At 42.5% G+C, this 18,850-nt stretch overlaps 1 protein-coding gene across 1 annotated transcript; it reads left to right on the top strand.

Moving 5' to 3' along the window:
* The first annotated feature begins 7,422 nt into the window (after positions 1 to 7,422).
* On the top strand, positions 7,423 to 17,275 carry CD5L (CD5 molecule like). Its single transcript, XM_028488093.1, has 6 exons — positions 7,423 to 7,450; positions 9,740 to 9,766; positions 12,901 to 13,224; positions 14,000 to 14,317; positions 14,835 to 15,155; positions 16,372 to 17,275. The coding sequence occupies exons 1-6, from the start codon at positions 7,423 to 7,425 to the stop codon at positions 16,377 to 16,379; spliced, it is 1,026 nt and encodes a 341-aa protein (XP_028343894.1). The 3' UTR covers positions 16,380 to 17,275.
* Positions 17,276 to 18,850: the final 1,575 nt, after the last annotated feature.

The raw sequence follows: 18,850 nt of genomic DNA on the forward strand, positions 1-18,850 counted from the left end.
TCTAGGCACATGGGCTTCAGTAGTTGTGGCACATGGTCTCAGTAGTTGTGGCTCACGGACTCTAGAGCTCAGGCTTGGTAGTTGTGACTCAGGGGTTTAGTTGCTTTACAGCATGTGGGATCTTCCTGGACCAGGCCTTGAACCCGTGTCCCCTGCATTGGCAGGTGGATTCGTATACACAGCACCACCACGGAAGTCCCTGTATCACATTTATTGATTTGTGTAGTGTTGTGCCATCCTTGCATCCTAGGGCTAAATTCCAGTTGATCATGGTATATGATCCTTTAATATGTTGTTGAATTCTGTTTGCTAGTATATATTGTTGAGGATTTTTGCATCTATGTTTATCTGTGATATTGGTTGGTAATTTTCTTTTCTTGTAGTTTCCTTGTCTGTCTTTAGTCCCAGGGTAATGCTGGTCTTATAAAATGAATTTGAAAGTGTTACCTCCTCTTCAATCTTTTGGAAGAATTTGAGGAGGATTGGTATTAATTCTTCTTTAAATGTTTAGTAGAATTTTTCTGTAAAGCCATCTGGTCCTCAACTTTTCTTTTTGGGAAGTTTTGATTACTGATTCAATCTTTTCCATTGCTATTGGTTTCTTTAGGTTTTATATTTCTTCATTATTCAGTCTTTGTAGGTTGTATGTTTTAGGAATTTACTCATTTCTTCTGTGTTTTCTAATTTTTTGGCATATAATTGTTCATAGTAGTTTCTTATGATCCTTAGTATCCCTGTGTTATCAATTGTAATGTCTCCTCTTTCATCTGTGTTTTTATTTACTTGAGTCTTCTCTGTTTTTCCTTAGTCTAGCAAAAGTTTTGTCAGTTTTGTTTATCTTTTTTACAAAACTAGCTCTTAGTTTCATTAATCTTTTTTTATCACCTTTCTAATCTCTATTTCACTGATTTCTTTTTTTTTTTTTTTTTTTTTTTGTGGTACGTGGGCCTCTCACTGTTGTGTCCTCTCCCGTTGTGGAGCACAGGCTCTGGACGCGCAGGCTCAGCGGCCATGGCTCACGGGCCCAGCCGCTCTGCGGCATGTGGGATCTTCCCGGACCCGGGAACGAACCCGTATACCCTGCATCGGCAGGTGGACTCTCAACCACTGCGCCACCAGGGAAGCACGATTTCATTGATTTCTGCTCTGATCTTTGTTATTTCTTCCCTTCTACTAACTTTGGGCTTAGTTTGTTCTTTTTCTAGTTCTTTGAGGCCTAATATATGTTCTATCCTGGAGAATATTCTACATGCTCTTCAGAAGAATGTGTTTTCTTCTGATGTTAAATGAAATGTTCTACATATATCTATTAGGTTTGGTCTATTTGGTCTAATGTATAGTTTACATCTGATATTTCCATATTGATTTTCTGTCTTGATGATTATCCATTGTTGAAAGTGGGGTATTGAAGTCCCCTATTATTATTATTATTTTTGGCTATGCTGTACAGCATGCAGGATCTTAGTTCCCCAACCAGGGATCAAACCCGTGCCCCCTGCAATGGAAGAGTGGAGTCCTAACCACTGGACTGTTGGGGAATTCCCCCCTATTATTATTGTTTTGCTGTCTAATTCTCCTTTCATATATGTAGATATTTATATTATAAATTTAGGTGCTACAATGTTGGCTACATAGATATTTACAATTGTTATATACTTAAAAAAAATTTTTTTTAACTGAAGTATACTGATGAGGCAGCATAGTGCAGTGATGTCTAGTAACCCCTGGGAAACTGCCCAATCTGTGGCTGGTTCATCAGACAGCTCCTCTTGCTGTCTTCTCATGGGCCCCATAATGACCATTTATTCTTATGCTACCAGAATATGGGCTTTTTTTTGAACATGGGAATGTCTGTCTTTCATAGGGACTAGGTTTAGGATCAGGGGTGTCCAGGGAACCAACTCTGGGGCACAGAAAAACTAATAAAGGCTAATTACCATTAGGAAATGAGCTGGCCTTCTGTGCTTGGTGCTTATCTGAGGAGTCACTCTATAAGCTACTTGCTTTGCTGTCATTTTTGATTTCCCATTTAAAAAAGGAACATGAAAGTGGATTAAGCAAGATTAAATTAGTTAAATATTTATTCATTAAAAGGCAGAAATGAAAACTGATCATTCTAGCAAAAAAGGTATAAATCCTCTTCAACAGAACTACCCCAAAGGGTCAAAGTAACTTGTGCAAGGCCACATGGCTATTAAGTGACTGAGTTGGAATTTTAACTAGGTCCACTTGCCTCCAAAGCACATGCTCTTAGCCTTTGCACTGTAATGCCTCTTTCTAAGGATGATTCCAGGAAAGTCCAGAAAAGCAGGTTGAAGTGTCCTGGCCAGAGCACACACCAAGGACATAAGGACAGCTAGGGCCAGTTTTCTGCCAGCAGGAAGTGGACAGCCTGGCAGGATGCACACAGGACAGCCAGGTTTACAGGGTTTCCTCCCTGCATACTCTACTCTTTTGGCTGCCATCACCCGTTCTCCTCTCTCTTGGATTTCTTGCTTCTGGTACCTGAAGAGTGAGAGGCCATTAAGCCTTTGTCACATCCTGAGAGAGGCCACAGCCCAGGTGTCCTGCCTCTCTGTCAGCATGAACAAGGGCCCTCAGCCCAACAGAGGTGATGCTGGTATTTTAATAAGGATTTAGGATCTTTCTCCCGACCATGTTTAGAATATTTTTGCAATTTTGAGACTTGGTGACAACAAAATAATTAATAATAATCACCCAACCATAAATAATGGAATCTATTAACAGACCATATGAATAAACACCTGCAGTTATAGATCATGTCCTCTGGGACCATCTATTTTGTCTTCAGATTTTTTCTCATGATGAGTTGAAAATAAATGTTTTCCAGAAATGTCCATAGGTGAGTCTTGTTATCTCCTCAGGGAAACCACAAGCAATTTTCTTCTAAATACCTGAAGACTGTGCTCATGCTCCCTCAATCCCAAGTCCTGGATCTATTCCTTATTTTGAGCTCCTTCTCCATCCTGGTCGCTATGGGGGAGGGAGGCAGATAAACAAATGAGCGCAACAGAAGGGAATCAGTGGTGCTATTTACAGGGGTTTACAGATGTACACAGGAAAAGGACAGCCACACCCACCAGAAGCCTGATTTCAGATCAATTATTATAGAAAGGCAGCCCGCGAGACCCAGTCATTCTGACAACAATCTCAGGATGTCAGTCTTTACCTTCTCCCACCCAGGAAGCACATGCCAGTGACTCTCACCTGTGAGTTCAGCTCCACCCAGTTCTAAAGCCAATCCTGCGTGAGATAGGTGCACATTAAAAACCTTGTCCAGGGCTTCCCTGGTGGCTCAGTGGTTGAGAATCCGCCTGCCGATGCAGGGGATGTGGGTTCGTGCCCCAGTCGGGGAAGATCCCACATGCCGCAGAGTAGCTGGGCCCGTGAGCCATGGCCACTGAACCTGTGCATCCGGAGCCTGTGTTCCACAACAGGAGAGGCCACAACAGTGAGAGGGCTGCGTACCACAAAAATAAACAAATAAATAAATAAATAAATAAAAAATAAAAAAAAATAAAAACCTTGTCCCACCAAGAGTGACTGAAATGGGTCTTCCTGGAAAATATCTATCCCATTATTATGGTGGTAGACACCTGATTGACTTAGTATCCTGTTAGCTCTTCAGATCATCCTTTGATTATGCATACCCCAGATAGACAGAGTACTTATTTCATGCCAGTTTTTTTTCTTAGGGACTCTAAAGTCTCTATCCCCCAGCCCATACAAGACAATGTGGACATGATGGACAAGAGATGATGTTTCTTTCTCTTTAAATTAATTAATTAATTAATTATATTTTTGGTTGTGTTGGGTCTTCGTTGCTGTGCGTGGACTTTTTCTAGTTGCGGCGAGCAGGGGCTACTCTTTGTTGTGGTGCACTGGCTTCTCCTTGCGATGGCTTCTCTTGTTGCGGAGCACAGGCTCTAGGCATGTGTGCTTCAATAGGTGTGGTGCGTGGACTCAGTAGTTGTGGCTCATGGGCTCTAGAGTGCAGGCTGAGTAGTTGTGGCACATGAGCTTAGTTGCTCCATGGCATGTGGGATCTTCCCAGACCAGGGATCGAACCCATGTCCCCTGCATTGGAAGGAGGATTCTTAAACACTGCGCCACCAGGGAAGTCCCGAGACGATGTTTCTTATGGTTCTAACTGCTCAGTGATGTTCTTTGGCTGCTAATATACTCATTTATTCATTCACAGAGTCAACAATCATTTATTGCATGTCAAATACTGGGAATGCAAGGGGAACAACTCAGATGGTTTCCTATTCTCACAGAGACCTCTAATAATTGACATATTCAGTTATTTGTTAGAGGGATTTCACCTTGATACTAAACCAGCAGAGCATGTAGCTCATCCTTCATTACAGTACCCCAGAGAAGGTCTTCTATGCTCTTATGTGTGTTATATATTGATGTTCTCCGGACAGTTATCTACTTCCACACTGCTTTGGGCTTACCACTCCCTGCATCCCACCCCATCTTCCTCACCTGGATAAGCCTCCTACTGATAACCCCTTCTCAATTCCCTAAACTCTTCAGCTTCTGAAACTTCTCTCTTCACTCTCTTTCAGTTCCCTGACTTGGGACTTGTCATTGCCCAGAACTGCTTCTCCTCTAAAACCCTAACCACTCCTCTCGAAATCTCTGAACAACTTCCCATCACTTGACCTTTCTAGCACTTTCCTTTTCCCCAGCCCTTGCTCAGTAAGATCCTCTTTCCTACCACTTATTTCTGTTTTCACTTTTTATCAGCCCATTTCCTGATCTCTAAGTCTTGCCAGCCACTTGAGTTGCTTTCTCATCTCAAACTCTCTGACTCTGTCAGGCTCCCAACATACTTTTCTTACAAGGTTCCAACTTTGAATCAGTCAGGCTGATAATCTCACACTGAACTCTTGATTGTAGCTTGACAGGGCACATTGGTGCCACTTAGCAAATGCAGGTTTTCAATCCAGTGCTTGTCTTTATCCAGGGTCTCCTTCCCTCTCAGTGATTATTTCAGAAGCTTCCTCTCCAATCCAGACTCCCTGGCTCCTGTTAAGCAACTTATCCTCCATTTCACCCCCAAAACACTATGAGGTGTAGTGCCCTACTTTCTACCTACCGTAGCTGACATTTATTTTTACTTTCACCTTCTGTCACATTTTTTCCTTCCAGAAATCTGGGAAGCATCTTAAATGACTATTTACTCCTTATGGTCACATCCAAAGAGCAAAGTCTTCTTATAGATTCTACAATTAACTCTCTCTCATATCCATCCCCTCCCCTGGGCACCCTTTGGCACCCTGGCAGTTTAGACTCTCTTCTGCTCTCTCTGGACTGGTGCAGTGGTCTCTTCATGAATCTCCCTGATTCCACACTTCCCCCATTCCAATTCCTCTTTCAAGCTGCAGTCAGAACTCCTGCTCTAAAATGCATACCATCCTTCAATGTTTTTTTTTGTTCCCTTAGCATAATGCTCTTTCTGATTGAAGAAGCTTCCTTTTCCTTTCTTCATGTTTTTGACTCTGTTAATAAAATACTATAGTTGGGAGAAAGCTTTTGTCTTTATTTTTTCTCTCCTTTTCTTTCACTTAATCTTCTACATTATATGTGGAGAAATATATCTCAATCTTGAAGCCTGAGCTCTCCGGTGGATTTGTCTGCCCACAGGCCACATGAAGTCTTTTCTCCTCCACGCATAAACTCAGTAGGGCAGGTCTGACTTCTGAAGGCTGAAGGTAAAAGCATAGGATCTTGGATCCCAGTTGCAAACTAATCTAGATTCCTCAAAGTAAAGCTGATGTTTTGAGCTTTTTCTGAATTCTGTGTCTCTTACCGCAACATTTCAGAATCTGCAGAGGGTGGAATGTGAGTAATTAGCATTTACAAAACCATTTATAATGGACTCTCCATCATCTGGATCCTATGGATACCTTCATATCACCTAGTGTCTTCACATTTCAACACCAATATCTCCTGACACCTGACCACCAAGCAGGCTGTGACCAGCCATTTCAAACTGCCTGTCACTGCTTAAATAGGTAATACTGTTTCATTTGTCTGCATATGCACAGCAAAGTCTTTTCCCATTCTGATTCTCCATTCTACTCATCCTTTAATTCCTGTTCAAGTGTCATCATCTCTCTAAAGTCTATTATTAGCACCAAGTAAAGGTGACCATTTCCTCCACTGTGTGCCCAAAGTTTCTTATACTTTCCTCTCTTACAGCTGTTTTTACATGCTATTACAATTACTAGACCATATCAATTTGCAGCATCAAACTCTCCCTTATTCATCAATGTACTCCCTTGACCCATCGCATTCACCTAACGCACATGGCAGCTAAAAACTTTCTACTGAATATAATAATATGTAAATTATAGGAAGAAAAACAGGATTAAAAATAAATACCTATAATGAACTAATCTTTGTATAGAGTGATCCAAATATTACAAAGAAGCTAAGATATTTCATTAGAGAGACAAAATTACCCTGTTTGAAATAGGAGGGAGTGATGTTAGCATATGTAGTTGTGTTCTTGAGTAGTCTAGAGTCGAATAGCTCTTGAAACAAAGCTATACTTAACAGCAAGGCAGGGGGACCTGGGAATACTAAGGGTCTTGCTACTCAGTCCCTGCCCACCATATCTTAGACTTAAGAATGACTTGATTTCATTACCATAAGGACCTGCTTCCATTCAACTTCCAAAGATGGGCATAAACGAGGACAAGCATAGAAGAAAAGCAGATCCAAGTCCTAGGCCCTCTGCTTAGCACTGGAAAAGCTGGTTTGAAGGAAATAAATCCAGTCCTATTTGCAGAGATTGACACCTTGATTCTGGATTACCATCTTGTCTCTGGATTATGGTGTCCACAAGGGCAACTCTGGAGTTGTTCTGTGATCTCTGGCTTCTATATTTTCTAGTCACTTCCACCTGGAAGGACAGAATTGAAATTGGCCCCTTGCCCCCCACAAACCATACATGGGGGACAAGCATTGCTTGATATTCTAATATGAAGTGACCCCATTCATGGTACTTGCCTTTCCTTATGGGAGTTGTTTCCCCTGTTTACATAGTGAAGGGACTGAAGCAGAGACTGATGGAGCTGGGATTACAGCTGAACCAAATCATAATAGCTTGGGAATATTTTGTTTGTTTTCTTTTGTTTTCAGCATCTTTCTGCCAGTTCCGGCCACCACCCTTCCTCTGGGGACATGCTGAATTCAGCAAGTCCAGCTCTATCAGTTCTGCCCCCTGAGCCCATTGGTTTCTGGTCATCTGATAAAGCCTCTGCTGCAGGAAGAACCTGCCTCCTTCCGTCCTTCCAGCACACTTGCAACCAAAGCTGAATATTGTTGTTCTGGGGCTTCCTTCCAGCCTTACGATTCAGCTCACCATCTTCAGCTACCTAGGTCATGGCTTTGCTATTCTTCTTGATCCTTGGTGAGTATTTCTGCTCCTTTTGGTCTAGGCTTCAGAATACTCTGGAACTTTGATTGGGGGAATCCTCTCCTTGCCCATCTGGTGCAGATCTAGGTATCATTCAAGGAAAGGCTCTTCCTTGCTGTCCTCCTTTCTCTATATCTGGCAATTATTCTAAATCCCCAAAGCCACTTAATCTATACCCAATTCATAATCCAACTCGATTACCAGAAAATTTCCTATTTCCCTGTATTTGCACTAACAAATTTGTAATAATTTATCCCAATACCTTATCACATAAATTTTCCTAAATGCACTATTTATAAAAAGACAAATAAATGGACCAAGGTTAGCAGCAGGTAAAGCAAGAAAAGGAAGTAGAACTGCAGGACAAACACCTTTCATTTATCATACTGTACAATTTCCTTTCAAATGTGTTTCATATAATGTTTCCCTAGTATTTCCCAGTTTCTTATTGCTTAGATTAATTTAGAGTAAATGGGGATTTTGCAGTCAAAGAGATCTGAGTTTCAATCCTTGCTCTTTGATTTCTTAGCTGTCTGAATTTTAAAGTTACCATATCTTTGAACTCTCATTCTCATCTATGAAATAAAGATAATGGTATGTTCCTCAGACGTTTGTTAGGCACGTTTTCCCAAGATAACAGTGCCTGCTAGGCCCCTTCCCTACTCAATCACATCCATTTTAATTATCTTGATGATCCAGTACATCACTGAAGCCCACACTGGTTTCTCAGTTGGGCACTTGTGTGTTCTATGCAGGGTGCTGGCCACATGCTTAAACATGTATATACCCCTTATATCACCTGACAGATAGTCCCACCTATTATGAAAGTGCTGTTGAATTTCTCAGGCTTACCTTCAGTCGCAGCTCCTTCATGAAGCTTTCCTTATCTGTGACACCCATAGTCATCCACCCTGCTACAGAGTATTCAAGTCACTTTTGGGCTATGTCACTTTCACACCTACATATCAGGTTCATCACATTCAGTTTCCTTTGCATGTACACATGTTTTGTGTTCCTTATTAGGCATGTAGGGTGTTATGTATAATATAATTTTGAGTTTTAGACAATTGCACACAAGGTCTCATTGAGTCTGGGAGTGGCCATATCCTGAAAACTAAGGACATGGAGTTATTAAGAAATTATTTGGAAAGCAAGTATTTGGAAGAAAATATTCCAGGACAAGCCAATGAAATACATAGATTTACCTAAAAAGCTCTAGGCTGGGAGTCCAAAGATATTAACTCCTTCAGAAAGATCCTATAAGATGGGATGTCAGGCGGGGGTTGGGAATGATGAGTTCTGCAGTTCAAAGGCCACTGACACTCAACAGAGTTCAGGACTCTCTTTACAGCATTAGAAGGCAGCCTAATGAACAGAAGAGTCTGATCATGTAGATTCCGGTAGGAAGAAACTCTGATGGCTCAAAGATGGGCTGGTGCTTAAACCTGGAAGTTTGGAACTCAATGTAGAACTGCTTTCTGACCTATTAATCAGGGTTCAGCAAACTACGGCCTGCAAACTAAGAATGGATTTTACATTTTTAAATGGTGGAAAAAAATCAAAAGAAGAATAATATTTTGTGACACATGAAAATGACATAAAATCTAAATTTCATTGTCCATAAATAAAGGTTTATTGGAACACAGCCATGCTCATTCATTTATATATACATGGCTGCACTCATACTATAATGACAGAGTCCAGTAATTAGAACAGACTGTATGGCCCACAAAGCCTAAAATATTTACAATCTGGCCCTTTACAGAAGAAGTTTGCTGACCCTGGTCTAAATGCAGTGTCAGTGAACACAGACATATCCTGCCATTTCTCCCTATGCTCTGTGCTGCCTCCCATGACATTTTTATCTTCCCCAATCAGTGTGTCTGCCCAGAGGCCTCCAGCATGCTTTCCTTTTGAGCCCAGATGCTGCATCACCACACTTTTACTTTAGGTGGTAATCACCAATCAGTCTAATTGACTAGAATAGAAAACAAAATCCATCCATGCCTGGAGTAGAGCCAACGTCAGATGTAAAGGGAACGTGATGGGTCAGTTAGCTATGGTAGAACTGGTTTTGTGGTTCCTAGTCAGTGCCCATGTGTCCTTTGAGACTGGTCATTCCAGGAAGAGAAAGTCCCAACAAGGATTAACTTTGGAGGCTGAGTATCTACCACTCTAACTGTCCCACAAAGTTTGGCAAAGGCTTTGTAGAGAGTTGCGTTTTTGAACAAAGCCTTGGAAATTGACTACATGATCTCATTCACTTCTCTCTTTTTTCCTCAGCTTTTTGCACTGGACTTGGCCTCTTAGGTAAGATTTTTGGATTCCCAAGAGGGATGACTTTAAGCTCTGGAGAGTGGAAATTCTGAAACTTCTCTGGGCCATGGAGAGAGCCTCTGGTTCAAAACAGCCCAAGTAGATTTCCTTTCTGGTTTCCCAACCCACCCACTCAGTCTTATGTGGGTAGATTTCTACATAAGAAAAAAGTTGGGTGGTTTATCTTGCAAGGGGATTCTTCTCCTCTTGGCTTCTGTGACCCAAGGCTCTCGGCCACCTCTAAGTAGCAGATGGCTTTGTTTCAGGCTCAGAAGACACCTCACCCCCAGGGAAACAAACTTCCTTTTGCCCTGCTGAATTCTACCATTTCCAGTTCTCTCTGCCAGCTCTAATGGTACCATTGAACTAGAAATGCATCAGCTTCTGTGCAGCATATGGCTTCACCAGCAGAGTGCAGGCTGGATTTCAGCCACCACTGGCCATTTCTCTGTGAGGAGTCTTTGGGCAGAGCACAAACAGCTCAACTGAGGAAAGAAAGGGGCTGCAAAGAGAGAATTCATCTGTAGGAGAGGAAGGCTCTGACGGTCCAAAATCAAGGGGATTGATTGTGGATTATGAGTTTCTTTGACATTATCCCTTCAGCCTAGTCCTTCTCTTGATAGTAGAGGCTTTACCAGAGAGGGGCAGCTACAAACTCCGCTATGAATGTGGAGGATTTTACATCCTGATAGATGCAGTTTGATTCCTTAAAGGAGTGCTGCTTCTGGGTCTCAGTCCAATACTCAGATTACTTGGTCTTTCTTCTCTGGCCTCCAGGGCTATCCCTTACTGCAAGTGCTGGGAGACACCTGCTGTCTTTATAGCCTTCTCACATCCTAAGATATTGCTCCTCCACCCCTGGGTCCCTCTTTCAAGACCTCAGCTAATAAAGTAAGCTAAAACAAGGACACACTGCCCTGATGAGCCCCTCTGTTCTTCTCTCTAGCTTTCAAATCTTTTCTCAGACCTTCTCTCCCCTCAAGGTGGGTTTCTTCTATACTTATTCTGTGTTTCTCTCTCTCTCTCTCACTGTCTCTCTGTCTCTTTTTAAAAACATATTTCTTCTTTCTTAGGAGGTGTTCTAGTCTCCACTTCATGAAAATGAAAACTTATTTAAAACCAGAGTTTTATCATTCAAAATAAAATGAAATAGCCTATGCATGATTCTGATAGCTAATATTTGCTGGAGTACACAATAATGCCTATCCAAGCTCTAATCTTAGTTACGATGACCCAAAAGTTATTTCTAAATGACTCTTCTTGAATTATATTTGTACTCAGATATACATGCCTTAAACATCGGTGTGCAAAAATGGAGACTTTTCTTAGTTTTTTATAGTTTTATTTTAATTTCTGTCTCTAACCTCCATTCTTCATATTGCTTCCCTCAAGAAATTATGGAAGAAAAGGAGAAGAACAAAAACAAATGAACAAACCAAACATAAACTTCCCAATGCAGTTTAAAATCAGGTCAGACTTTTTTCACCCAACAGCTTCTTCTGGGGTTGATGCCAAGTTCTAGGGAGTTTATGCAGAGTTGAGGCAAGGTAGGCAGTGGAAAATCTGGTCCTGAGAAATTATATTCCATTCCTGCAGGGATCTGGGTCATTCCATGTGGCCCATGTTGTCACATGTTATACTGTTCATATTCTAATAGATCACAGACCACCAGTCTGAATGTAGCCCCTCCAGGTTCAACAGACCTCTCCATGGAGGCATGGTAAATTTAGGTTTTCTTTATCACTCTATCACTCTGGGGCTGAGAGGACTTGGCAGGATTGCCTCAAGCCTATTAAATAGAATCTCTTTGAAGGCAACAATGCTAACTATCTTGTCATCATTATTCTCTGAGTTCATAAAACAATACCTGGAATGTAGTATCCAGAAGTTTATTTCCTGATGGGCTCTTCCCTGGTCTCCCTACACAACCATCTCTACTCCATGTCTAAGTCTTAGTAGAAGGGAAAGAATTTCTATTAGTCTTTTCTACCTCACGGTTGTAGTCAAGAAGCAGAAACAAATCCTGGATTCCTCAGAACTTATCTGGAGGCTCTGTGAAGCATATCTCCTACTCCCAACCCCTAGAATCCTCTAGACTCAGTTTTGGGGCTCTGAGACTCTGAGGCTCTGACTCTTCCTTTGCCCAGTACTCTCTGTGTTTCTTCTGAGCTGGGTTCTTGGACATGGGAAAATGTCATAGAAGTAGCAAGGATGAGTTGTATCATTGATACTGGGAGAGACAGTCAGGTTGTTCAGCCCAAATTTTATCCAGACACCTTGCCTCAATCTAGCTGCCATGGGGGGAGACAGAGTCATGAGGAAGAAAGAACAAAAACAGATATCATCTCTACACTCCTGTTCTGATCCGGGGTTTCCACTATTTGACAGTGTGACCATATGACCATGAATTTCCTGAGGATCATTTTCTTCATCAGTGAAACGGTGGGGTAGACTTGATGATCTCTATAGGTCTTCTAACCAGAGATTCTAAAAACTCTGCTGGATGTTCAACCAACCTCTTTCTCTTAATCTTCAAACACCTAGATATTACTGCTGGTTTTCGAAAACTAGCAGTCATATCTAGGTGTCTTGAAGTGGAGTTTCTTGGTAGGGTATGATTAAGAGTGTAGCAGGGGCTTCCCTGGTGGCACAGTGGTTGAAAATCTGCCTGCCAATGCAGGGGACACGGGTTCGAGCCCTGGTCTGGGAAGATCCCACATGCCGCGGAGCAACTGGGCCCGTGAGCCACAACTACTGAGCCTGCGCGTCTGGAGCCTGTGCTCCGCAGCAAGAGAGGCCGCGACAGTGAGAGACCTGTGCACCGCGATGAAGAGTGACCCCCGCTCGCAGCAACTAGAGAAGGCCCTCGCACAGAAACGAAGACCCAACATGGCCAAAAATAAATAAATAAATTTATTAAAAAAAAAAAAAAGAGTGTAGCAGGACTAGAACTCAGAGATGGAGTCCTGAAGCCCTTCTTCCTCCTCTTCCCTTTTGGCCCCTCCTTTCTCATCCCTCAATTTTCCACACATTGGAAGTGGTGGAAGAGTTCTAAGAAGACTGCATACATGCCTGAGTACTCTCTGGGTTCCTCCCAGATCTCCAGCCAATATCTCATTTCTTTGCAGAGTCTTCATCCAGAACGCGACTGGTGGGAGGTCGCCATCGCTGTGAAGGGCGAGTAGAAGTGGAAAGGGACGGCCAGTGGGGCACCGTGTGTGATGACGGCTGGGACAAGGAAGATGTGGAAGTGGTGTGCCGGGAGCTGGGATGTGGAGCAGCCACAGGGACACCCAGTGGTACTTTATATAAGCCATTGGCAGAAAAAGAGCAAAAAATCCTCATCCAAGAGGTCAGCTGCCGTGGGATGGAAAGTAAACTGATTCATTGTGAGCAGGTGGAAGATGTTTTTGATTGCTCCCACAAGGAGGATGCAGGGGCGATGTGTGAAAGTGAGTATGGCAGGGCTCAAGGACTATCTGCCAGCTGCTCACACCCCACATGACCACTCTTTGTCCTTATTCTCCACCACGAACTAATGGCTAATTGGCTCCTTGTCCTTCACATCTTACACTTCCTCAATTGTGGGCCCTGGAGACAAACATTATCCTCAGCTAGAATCGCTACTCATCCTTGGTTGAACTAATGATTTTCTCTTAGTTTCAATCTATATGAGAAACTGTTTCTCTTCTTCACACACACAAACATGCACAAATTCAACAACCACTAAACATTTGTATCTAAAACTCAGGTGGAGTTATGGGGAAGAAATGAGCTCCCAAAGTATAATGTATGCTTTTTCAGTTCTCAAGGAGTCCACCATCTAGCTATGTAGACAGGAGACACTCATAGGAAAGCAACACACAACAACTGTGTGTATATCTATATATATATATACACATACATACATATATTTGTGAATATATATATAATTATTGTTGTTGTTGTATTCCTTTGCTCCATTTATATATTTGCTTTCTATGTATTAATAATTTCTCTCTCTGTGTCTGTCTCCGCCTCCATTAGACTGTAATTTGGCTAAGGGGCTAGTTCATGTCTTCTCTGTTACCCCACAGTTTGTTATCAGAGAAACAATCACTAAATTCTTGCACCCTGATGCTGAGGTCTCATTCTTATTTCTTAGAAAAATTCAGTGTTAGGAGCCCCCTTTTCTGGGAAGGATGTGTTCTTACAAAGAGCAGACGCTTCCTCTTTCTTTTCCCACAGTTCCAGAGACTGTGCGGCTGGTTGGTGACCCTGGTCACTGCAAAGGGCGAGTGGAGGTGAAGCACAAAGAGCAATGGGGCACCGTGTGCAAAGCAGGCTGGAATCTCTCAGCTGCGAAGGTGGTGTGCCGGCAACTGGGGTGTGGGAGGGCCATACTGACCAAAAGATGCTGCAACAAGGATACCCAGGGCCAAGGGCCCATCTGGCTGAGTGAGGTGTCATGCTCAGGACAAGAAGGAAGCCTTGAGGATTGCTCTTCTGGGCTCTGGGGGAAGAATAACTGCACCCATGATGAGGACACATGGGTCGAATGCGAAGGTAATGTCTATAAGTCCAGTGACTAGGTTCATTCATGAATTTGATTAAATGGAATTCTATTCAACCAATGTGTACAGAGAACTACTCATGCATCACATAACGATGGCAAAGTTATTTAATTGTGCTGCTCATCAATTGTCTTGTTTTTAAAATGGAGATAATGATACTTACCTTTGTGTATGAAAATGCTTTAAACGATATTAAGCAATATGTTAATATGAACTATTATTATATTGAATTCTACATAATAGGAAAAGGACACACCATTCCATGTACTTGTTGAAGTCTTCAATTTTGAAAAACTACTAGAAAGTCATTCATAAATATTAGACTTTTATAAAATAGATGGGAAAGTGATAAGATCTTAGTTAAGGAAATGGTCCTGGACGACTTGGATTGGAACCTAGAGCAAGGGTTATAATTACAGAAACACAGGTAAAGAGTTTCAAAAGTGCTGATGGGGTTTGAATGAGGATGTAGATGATGTTATTTTTTCTTCTTTCCCCTGACCCTGCAGATCGCTTTGACTTGAGGCTGGTAGGAGGAGACACCAACTGCTCTGGGAGACTGGAGGTGCTGCACAAGGGCGAATGGGGCTCTGTCTGTGATGATGGCTGGGGAGAAAAGGAGGAAAAGGTGGTGTGCAAGCAACTGGGCTGTGGGGAGTCAATCTTTCTATCTGCCAAAGCCCGGAGAAACTTTGGCCTTGGAGCTGGCCGCATCTGGCTAGATGATGTTCATTGCTCAGGGAAGGAGCAGTCCCTGGAGCAGTGTCGGCACAGGTTCTGGGGGCATCACAACTGCAACCACAAGGAAGATGTGGCCATGACCTGCTTACGTAAGTCCTGTAGATGGAACCCAAGGGGACTGACATTGAGGGAGGTGAAGAAGGGGGTGGTGGGGGTGAACTCTGAGGATAAGGGTTATTCTACCAGTGCCGTACAGCTGCCCATAATAGTCACCTACTTTATGTGTTCTTCAAGGAATTTAATTGAGACATCCTAGTAGTGAATAGAATGATAATAATAATAATACTAAAAAAATCCCATGCCGTACAGTTATTGAATGTGAGAAGAAAAAGCATTTTGAAAATTATTGAATTAACACCTTTATATTAAACATGAAGAAAGTAAGAGTCAGTCAATAAGTCACTTTCCTAAATCATAAAAATCGTTTTCAAATGATAGGGCAGAACTAAAATGACCAGTATTGACTCTTAACTCAGGATTAGTTGTCTTAGATGACCTCAGTCCTCAAACTCTAAGTTTAAACTACAGAAAATGGTCCCATCTCATTCTACCTATTGTCACTCCCCAGATATTAAGTTAACCTGTGGGAATGGGGCTGGGCTAGGGGACTCTTTGGGAATGCCCCCGTGTGTCTTTCTACAGAAGCCGGGATACTAACCCTGAACTGTAAGACCTCTATGGGAGAGTGAAGGAAGAAATCCTGTCCTGACTTGAGTCAGGAAATGCAAGCATAGCCCTTGGGTGACTGACTCAAGAGAGTCACAGTTCTGAAGCCCAGCTTTTTAATCAGGGTGGGAAACTGGCGTGCAGGGCTGCCTGGTTAAATATTCAGCTATGGAACTGGGTAAGAGCTGATAGTGGACCAAAGATATGAAGAGCAGCTAGTGCCCAGAAAAGGAGGGCTTTAGTGACAGAAGACTAGGGTTTGAGCCTTGCTGCTGCCATTCTGAGGCTAGTTAATCTTAGATAGTCACTTAACTACTCAAGACCTCAGTATTTTCACTGGTAAAAAGGGAGACACTTGTCCCATTCCTCTTGAAGAGTTTTGTGATTGTGAGAAGTGTTAATATATGTGAATACTGTTTGTGACTCATAGGGGAGCTGGTTGAATTAAGTGCCTGGGGCACTGTACCAGATTCTGACATGGTTCACATCAGTGTGAGATATGTGTGTGATTAGGTCTGGGAGGGTCTCTGTTTCCTATTCTGGAGCCCAGTCTTCTTTCTTGGCCTCTTTGGGTCTGAATGAAATAATCCCCTCTTGACATGTCCCCATCCTTACTGTACGTTCTTCTTCTCTTTACAGAACTGTAGCCTGGTCTTCTTGATGCTTGACCTGATCCCTGCAGGCCCTGAGTGTCTTTTGCTTTCTCCTGGGCCAGAATGGCCTGGTGTGAGCGCTGAGCCTGCAGACTTAGCTACCACTTCCTCAGCCCCTCAGCAGGAGTCTGAACACTCTGCTTATACTTTGCTCTCAGAGCCAAGCACCCCTATCATTGCCTGGAGATATGAGTTGTTGAATTCTCTCTTGCTGGGGAAGATGAGCTCCCAGTTGCCCTCTCCTCACTGCTGACCCTTTGGCATTGGTTCTGGCCTCTCCTGCTTCTTCTCAACCAGTCTGGCATCCCCAGGCCTGTTACTTTGACCACGCCAGGCCCTTTTCAAGACAAGATCTATGTCTGTAAAGAACATGAAAGGAATGAGACAACAAAAGAATATTTGAAGGGGAATATGGGTGAACAATTACATAAAAGTTGGGGGAAAGCTTAGAGTCTTTTTGAACGCTTTTTCTTAACCTTCAGGTGATCACAACAATTAACATCTGAATATTCTCCTATTCTTTGAAGAGAGTAGACCATTCTTTCAAGAGCAGTGCAGTATCCTGTAATCCTAGACCTTTTCACAACACTTGGAAAAAAATATCACACTCCCTGAATGACCATAATAAAATATCTTTGTTGACCATCCATATACATCTTGCCAACATGGTGTACATTGAACAAGAAGAATCTCACAAATTCACTATAATTTTTCCAAGGAAAAATGTATTGGCTATGGAGCTGCCACTAGGAGAAGGGAAAGGAAGAGATGCAGAAAGAGTTTAGGGAGGTCCAGAGTCATGCCTCATGCCAGCCAGATGATATCATTTTAATTCTGTCAACTCGGACTTTAGGATCTGCAAGTCTGAGGCAAGATAGAATGATACTAAGGAGAGAATCATGACTTAATTCTAAAAACTGACAACTTTAGATTTTGAGGCTGAGTCGAATACCTGTAATATGCCTACATTTATGCTTTCTAATAAAGTAGTTCTCACAGTCTCAACAGTTGCCTCTCTCTGTGATATACTCTTTCTACCCAAGAGGAAGCAGGTGTCTCAGCTTTACAGGGATGACCTTTTAGGCAGGATTAGGTAGAAGATGCAATCTGCCAGCAGATGCAATCTTATGTGTAATATAGCTCTCTCCTCTGGATGGAGAACTTTCTCCCTGTATATTTCCTATAACGGGAAAATATGTAAAGAAACCTAGCTTAATAGAAGAGAAGAAAATGCCTTAACAGACATTTTGAGATCTATCCTGTCTACTCAAAGAGATTTTGCCTTTATCTGATCAGTTATCTCAGGTCTTCCTGATTTTCCCTACAGACTAGTATCATGTTCCCTAAACCGCACAGTATTATATCTAGAATCTAGAGGCCTGCTGAACTGCTTTGACTGAGTCATTGAAAAGCTCTTTTATCCTAAGTAGAGTAGAACAGCGTTGGCATTTCACAAAAGGAACTTTGATTTCCCCTTAATTTCTACATTAAAATTTCTTTTGTAAAATTCCTACTTAGCAAGACCCCTGAGAATAAATTAGATAAAAATAATACCTCTTGGAGGAGGCCAGGTGATCCAACGCAGAAGGCAAGACATGACAGTAGCCTAATAGGTAGCGTTGGACGTCTAATAAGAATGTGTCACTTAAATAGAGGAAACTGAGAAGCTGAAAGTCAAAGTTGACACTAGCTTATTAGCACTGTCCAGGAGAAAATTGTTCCCTGACCCAGGAATATGGCTGTTTATCTTGATTTCCAAAGTGGACATGGATGAAATAGTACATCAGAGCCTGAAGAAGTTAGAATAGTGACAATGACTGACAGTGCTCACAAATATTCATGTTTGTTTCTTCTTCCTGGACATGCCACTAGCCTATCCCAAGTTTGTCTTATAGAAGATACCCCAACCAGACTCCTGCCCCCACCCTAGCAAAGCAGTGCAGTAAACTGGAGCTCTTCATTCAATGAGAATATTATCTATTGGGTATTTTAGGAGTTGCCAGTTGGCATACACCTTATCCTCCAAGTACATGTCCTGTAACCGGCATCTCCTGACCCTTGCCCAGTGTCAGGTCCCTAGATACCCACGAAGTGCTCAGCATGCACTTGCTCACTACACTTTCTTACAAGAGTCCTGGGCACCAATGGGCCTCCAGGTCTGTGGAGCTAGAGCCTAACACCAAGCACCTACATAATCTCCAGTGGGGAGGGGACCCATTCCTGGGAGTTTACCCTGAGGCTGCAGCTGCAAATTGGCCACAATCAATCCCCATTTGGACTTGCTGCCTGATGGTCCCAGGCTTCTCAAGTAACTAGGGCTCCCAGGAGTCCCTTTGATCTAGGTGGGACCATATGTCCCATTCTCACAGTGGAAATAATTTATGACACTTTCATATCAAGGCAGTTAACAATAGTGTGCCTTCTCAATGCTCTTTCTCTCCTTACCTGCTGGCTTGTTAGAGAAG

Source organism: Physeter macrocephalus, chromosome 4, assembly GCF_002837175.3.
Source record: "Physeter macrocephalus isolate SW-GA chromosome 4, ASM283717v5, whole genome shotgun sequence".
NCBI lineage: Eukaryota > Metazoa > Chordata > Mammalia > Artiodactyla > Physeteridae > Physeter > Physeter macrocephalus.